The 6,516-nt window shown below is 41.5% G+C and overlaps 1 protein-coding gene across 1 annotated transcript in view; it reads left to right on the top strand.

Annotated features, from left to right (window-relative positions):
• TP53BP1 (tumor protein p53 binding protein 1) overlaps positions 1-6,516 on the top strand; it is a 44,373-nt gene that overhangs the window by 30,504 nt on the left and 7,353 nt on the right. Inside the window, exons 12-16 of the mRNA XM_009321608.1 lie at positions 325-561; positions 1,104-1,161; positions 2,382-2,474; positions 3,610-4,114; positions 5,100-5,252. Of these exons, the coding sequence (XP_009319883.1) occupies positions 325-561; positions 1,104-1,161; positions 2,382-2,474; positions 3,610-4,114; positions 5,100-5,252 (1,046 nt within the window). The remainder of the gene's footprint in view (positions 1-324; positions 562-1,103; positions 1,162-2,381; positions 2,475-3,609; positions 4,115-5,099; positions 5,253-6,516) is intronic.

The raw sequence follows: 6,516 nt of genomic DNA, 5'->3' as shown, positions 1-6,516 counted from the left end.
AAGAGTGTAGAAAAAAAGAAGATTGTTCCCAGCACGCATCATCTTTTAGGAGGACTTTCTCTGCTAGGTTCACAAAACAGCACCCTGCATTTGCTGGATGAAAGGAAGTGTGCATTTCTGCTTGGGTAATAGTAAAGTATTCTGTCGCAAGCTAAGGATGATACCTGTGCTACAGAACTTTCATGCTTCAGAACTTTAGATACGAATTTCCGCTACTGCACTACTGCTAATAATGCATGCAGTGAAGCATCTTCAAAACAGAACCAGGACCTGAACCCCAGCAATGTGAATGACAGTAGCTACTTTTTGTTTTCCTGTCTTCAGTGGATGATAGCTGCCCAGACAGCACTATAGCAACTAGTGATGTTACAGCAGAGGGCACAATGGGGACCAACAATGTCACCGTGGAAAGTGCAATGGTATCAGCAGACGTGTCAGAAGTGGGTGAGAAAGGAGATTCCCGTGTGGTTCCTGAGGCTGATGCAAAACTCTCTCTGCGAATGAGCCTTGTTACCCCTGTGAATGATGGGAGCGAGGAGTCCCTGCCATTCAGCTTGGAAAGTAAGAGTATGAAACCTCCAAACATACAGGTCCTACTAGATCTCAGCCATAACTCAAAACCTCTTTGTGGCATTCCCCAAGACAGTCTCTTAGTCTCTGTAATTTTTCTCATTTTTCTTTTTGGGCAGTGTCACTTAAATTTTGTGTCTCTGTTTCTGCAATACTCTAAGCAAGGATGGAGTGAGAGGAGAGGCCTCTGTTGTGAGGAAGGGTATTTCCAGCAGACTAAAAGTTGTGATGTATAGTGGCAATGTCACAGGATAGGAACTGGAGTTTGATTATATTGGGAAGGAAAAGATTTTAAAAGTATAATCTGGACAAAAAAGTTTGACAGCATTTTCATCGGAACAGTGACATTCAGTCTAATAGTCTAAAACTTGTAGAAACTCCGGTCTGTGATGAGAAGTTGGGCAGGGAGGCCTGGGCGCCTTTTGTCCAGCATTACTCAACCTCTCTCTTCGCTGAGTGTGGAGGGCTGGGAAGGGGCAGGAAAGTCTGTTCAGGTGACACCGAAATCATCCTTCCCTTCCTTCTTGTTTCAGAGCCTACAGCCAATGACAGGAAAGATGGATCCTCTGCTGCTGCTGGAGCTGCTGCCAGGTAACTGGGCTTGTTGCTGCGCAAAGTTAATACGAAGGTCTGGGTAGATCCTTTTTCCACTCGTTACCAGCAGCAGGGGAAAAAATTGAAAATGAGACACAGAAGCAGGGAACACTTTTAGCAGTAGCCACAATATTAAGCAATGATCTCTCGCAGCAGGTTTTAAGTACATAGGCAAGGGGAGTGCCCCACCTGCTCTTTCACTACAGGCTTTGTGCTTCCTACTAATGTCAGCATTTTGCCTCCTTCTGATTGTAGTCAAAGCAGACATTCATGTCTTGTGCAGTCCGGAATGCAAGTCTGCCCTATCCACCTCTTAAATTTCAAATACATGGTTTTCTGCTTTCTTTCCTTATTGTGCAGTTTTCTGCAAAGAATATCTGAGGAGTTCTGAAAGAGAATTCTGGTTTTGTTATGAAGCTGATAGAAACACAACCAGGTCACCGATATACTGAAATCACAGTTTAACACGTTGACCGTGACTTAACATAAGTTACTCCCTTGGTCTTTTGATTTGTATGTATCTATCTTATCTCACATTTAATGCCTAGCGTTGCTTGATTTTAGCTTTTGGGGAGTATGGTTTGTAAGTACTAACAAGAATCTGAGTCAGAAGATCATGACTTGTAGTCATCTGAATGAAGTATAATGGTTTGAAGCAGTGAGAAAACTTTGAAATAAACTTAGTATCTCTTGTCACAGGATTGCATGCTGGATGGTAATCATGCCTCAGTGCTGAGGATGTGTGGCAGTCATTCCTCACTGGTTGAGGATGGGTTGCCTTTGTAGGTATACGTTGAACTTGATCTCTCAGGGTCTGCTTTATGACTGTCATTCCCAATATTTTTGCGGTGTCAGAAAATCCTGAGAAGTAAGCCATAAATGGTCTAACCGTGTCCCCTGGTGGGTACCAGAGGTAGTAGATGGTGAAACTCCTGGTGGCACTGCAGTTTTCCACACTACGTTTTCTGGAATTCTTACGTTGCTCTTGGCTGTAAGGGTGTCTGCAGAAATGACAGAAATGCTTATGCAATTCCAGCTTGGTCAGTCTCAAAGGTCAAGAAACATCTCACTCATTCTGTGGCTGTATAGGTCAACAAGCTCAATACCGGTTATTGCTTTCCCAAGGGGCTAGAGAACTCTTATTTTGCTGTATAAGGGATTTTCTCACTCCCTGATGCTTTTTTGTTTGTTTGTTTGTTTTAAATCTGCACTGCTAGCTTCCAGAAAGCATCATCTGTGTTTAGTCGTGTCTGTGAAGTTCGTCGAGAGGATGAGGCCAGAGGTCATGGTCTTTCCACTTCTCCATTTAGGTAACTCTTCACAGTCTTTGCCTGCCAGTCCTGGTTGGATTTATATGCACGTGCATTTTCTACATCAAAGAAATTGCACTAAGTCATTGTCTTTGGGTGACTTAGAAGGTTGGGGACAACAGGGTAAGTATAATAAGTACCGTATGTTTGTATCTCACATGGTAATCAGACTTACCTTTTTGACTGAGCAGCGATGTGATTCCAGCTGGCTAATATGCTTCGGTAAAATCTGGGGCTTGAGAGAACTGAGATCATACTTACAGCTGTTTAAATACCTTTTCTTTCTCCTGTTCCAAGATCTTCTGACCTATTGTGTTTGTTATTGTTTCTGCTTTTGTCTCCCTTCCAAGTCCATCAATTGTTGCTGTCTCTGGTTGCTTTGAAAAGGACTGTACTGCTGCATATCTTATGGTGATAAGGGTGCTGGCTGGAGGACCAGGTGTAGAAATCTGCTTCTTCAGTGTTTTCCATTCTATCTTTTGATAGGGCAGTGAGGTCTTGGTCTACGGAGAAAGGGTAACCTGTATTTCAAGAGCATTGAACAGTTACACTAAAGACCATAATAAATAGGGAGTTCCAATGCTGGGCAATATACAGACAGAACGGAAGACAGTCACTCCTCAAGTACACAAGGGAAGCCAAATGTATACTTCTTGTAAGGCTCAGTATACAGTCTAGTACCTGATAACACTTTTGACAGGGCAGACAAATTCTAACGAAAACATTAGACAGCATTTGTGTTTATGCTCCTGCCTCTTCTTGCTAGGTGTGATTACCAGTTTCAAGCCAATGAAGTGCTGAAGCAACCTGTAGCAACTTCAAGATGGCATGACTTCCAGAAGCATGTTGCATAGTTGGTGCCTGACGTGTGGAGTGTAGATTGCTTTATTAGTGTTCGGAAAAGCACCTAGTTCTCTGCAGGTGTCAGCCATTCTTCTTGCTACCATGTGAATCACTTGAGAGATGTTGAAAGATTATTTCATAATTTGAGTCTCGCTGAGTTCTGTGCAATCTTAAGAAGCAATTGAATGACTGCCGGGGGGGGGTGTTTATAGTGCTTTCACTTGAGTGGCAGCATATTGGTTGTCTTGCTTTTTTAATCAGTAATTTTGATCTGTATATAACTGGTTTGCAGGGGGAATCTCTTCAGTTTTCCTGGCACACAAGAAGATGCTGAATTACATAAAAATCCCAGTGGTTGGCAGTACCAGCAACAGAAGGCAGATGACGGCAGTGGACGGGTCCTAGTTCCTCAGAGGATGCAACAGGACTGCCAACCACAACCTTCTAGTGCAGAGGATGGGGAGTCTGTGGAGGCTGGTATTGTAAGCACTCAGACAGAAGAAGGGAGAAGAATGCAGAAGGAACCAAGTAAGGCTGTTAAAATTGATGAAAGCCGAGAGAGGTGGGCAAACACCGAGAATAAAGGGATTCAGACTACAGCAGACTGTCTTTTTAAAACCCCAACAACTGTTACAACAGCAACACAAACGTCAGAAGAAATATGTAGCCAGGTGGAACTGGGAACCAGTATGTCTGGGCAAAGACCTGGGCGACAAGATGCGAATGTCCAAACTGAGGAGAGTGGGGAAAAGCTTGTGAACGCCTCTGGAGAGGACACGGACTCTCTGCACAGTCAGGTGGGATGAAGGCTGCCGGTATTTAATTTTACTGCTTTAGAAGAGTAAAGTATCCCTTCAGCCAGTAAATTCACTAACAGTAGGCTGTTGAAAAAAAAACAACTTTTTTCACTTTAAAATGTTAATGTTTAACATTAAACACTTTAAAATGTTAATGTTGCAAGCTGTCCTGTATCAACTGTACACAACTGCTAAGGTAGCAATACTCAGTGGGCAGCATAAGTTTGGGAAGTAAATGTCTCCATATTTATTTTCTGGAAAAATATGACAAGTTTTGGGTGGGGGGTTTTTTTGGTGTCCAGATGCAGTTAACACTGTAAAAAAATTTTCACTTTTTGTTGGATGGAGATGGGAGTTGCATGAAATTTTGAATGAAGGGTCTGATGCCTTCTCTTTTGCACCAGCCAACTTCTGACAGCTTGTTCTGCCACTCCATCCAATGGCAATGGATAAACACATGAGGGAAAAGCTCCTCCAGAGAAACATTCTAACAAGATGAATAACTTTGAATTAGTATTTCAGAAAGTATTGCAGTGCAATACTGCTTTGCAGTTCCAGCTTGTATATTTTCTTGTGAACACAAAGACTAGAAAAATGATTTTTTCTAGACTTGAGTTAAGAATAGTGTGTCCTCTGGGAAATAGGAGATTAATAGGGTCATAAATATGCAGTGAAACATGATGCGATATGTCTGAGAGTCCACTGAATGAAAGAGTATCAGAAGCAATGCTAAGCAAGTTTGCTGTTTCCTCCCTGGACTGCTATGATTTCCCTTCCTCTACCCGTCAGCAAAATGTGTTCCATTCTCCCTTGTTTAGGGTTTCTTGTGGTGTTGCATCTAATTTGTAACAAGATGCTAAAAGGTTCCCTACCCCAGTACTGGAACATGGTATGAAGAAACTGTACTGCGGAGAGTGCTCTACCCAGAAATTATTTGCTTTTCATTGTGGTCTGTTTTGGTTTTAATTTGTCCTGTTTATTACAGGGAGAGGAGGAGTTCAATCTTCTTCACCCACCTAAAGGCCGAGTTCAGCATCGCCACATGCGAACTATTCGAGAAGTGCGCACTGTTGTTACGCGTGTTATAACAGACGTTTACTACATAAATGGTGCAGAGGTGGAACGAAAGGTAGTTGAGGTAAGTTCCTGTTTTCAGGGCTAAATGTAATGATATGTTGGCTGAAAAACAAAATTAATTAAAATGAGAATGTGTTGTGGCTGCAGAAAACGAATTGAGTGAACAAGTCAGCGTGCTGTGATGACAAACTTTTCTTCATGAGCAAATATGTAAACCATTTAGTGCATGGCGAAAGCTGTGTATTTGTTGCTGGTGTATTTCATGCCCATTACTGTATTCCGAAGACACGCTGACTTTTTTTTCTTCCCAAAGAACTGAACAAAAGACTTTACTATGTGTGTCCAACTGTTTTAAAATTCTTGAGGTTTTGTCAGAATAGAGAGATTTCAGAATGGGCAGAAATTCACTTAAGCACAAGTCACTTCTGCCTGTAAAATTGAACTATGCAAGGTAGTTTAGCCTGTTTTGCAGCTCTGTCATTTTTAACTGCACTCTTTTGAATCCTGTGGACCAGATTCTATAAGAGGTCTACAAAAAGCAACTTAAAAAATAAGCAAGCCTATTCTTAGTACACTTGTGTTGGTGCATGTCCATTCATTAATCGGAAAATCTTTAGGGAATCTCAAAAGATAGCTGACAAATGCTGATTTAATGTGCACAGTAATCATACCAGCCTGCTAGCAATAAAGTGTTACTGCTATTCTGCTGTGAAGGTAAATAACATAAGAGTCTTGTGCTGTGTTGTTACAATGAGTAATGACACAAAAGGATAAATTAGTTCAGTGCAAAGCTTATACTTTCACACCTGATACTACACATGAAATTACTTACTGTAACATTAAAATAGAGAATTAGGTTTCCTGAAATGTGCTTACATAGGTTGTGTAATCACAATCGTATAACCATTTCGAATTTATCTACCACCATTTGATATCGCTATTTTGTAGATACATATTTTTATATCCATAAAACTTTAATGGCTCCAAATGACCAGCTGCCTGAAATTGATCTTGGATTATTAGTAACCAAAGGCTGTTAGTGTCTCATGTATTTGTTGCACTCACACTCTCGAAGGGTGGGAATTACTCAAAGCCAGACTAATTTGATACCAACCAAGCTCTGTCCTGTTCACTGATTTCTTAATGTGACTTCTTTATATAGAGCAGCTACAGGCCTATAGTGAGAGACACACTGTCTACCATTGATCAGTCCGGACTCAAATCTGCATGGCTATCTTCAGTTTCATGAATGTGGTGTCAACTTGTCTGCGCTTTTGCCTGGTGATTGTAGAGCTTCCATCTAGCAAGTGTGTCACCTTTGACGA

The sequence above is a fragment of the Pygoscelis adeliae genome, unplaced genomic scaffold (assembly GCF_000699105.1).
Source record: "Pygoscelis adeliae isolate BGI_AS28 unplaced genomic scaffold, ASM69910v1 Scaffold183, whole genome shotgun sequence".
Taxonomy (NCBI): domain Eukaryota; kingdom Metazoa; phylum Chordata; class Aves; order Sphenisciformes; family Spheniscidae; genus Pygoscelis; species Pygoscelis adeliae.
The sequence above is the reverse complement of the archived record's forward strand: the minus strand, read 5'-3'. Positions and strand labels throughout refer to the sequence as shown.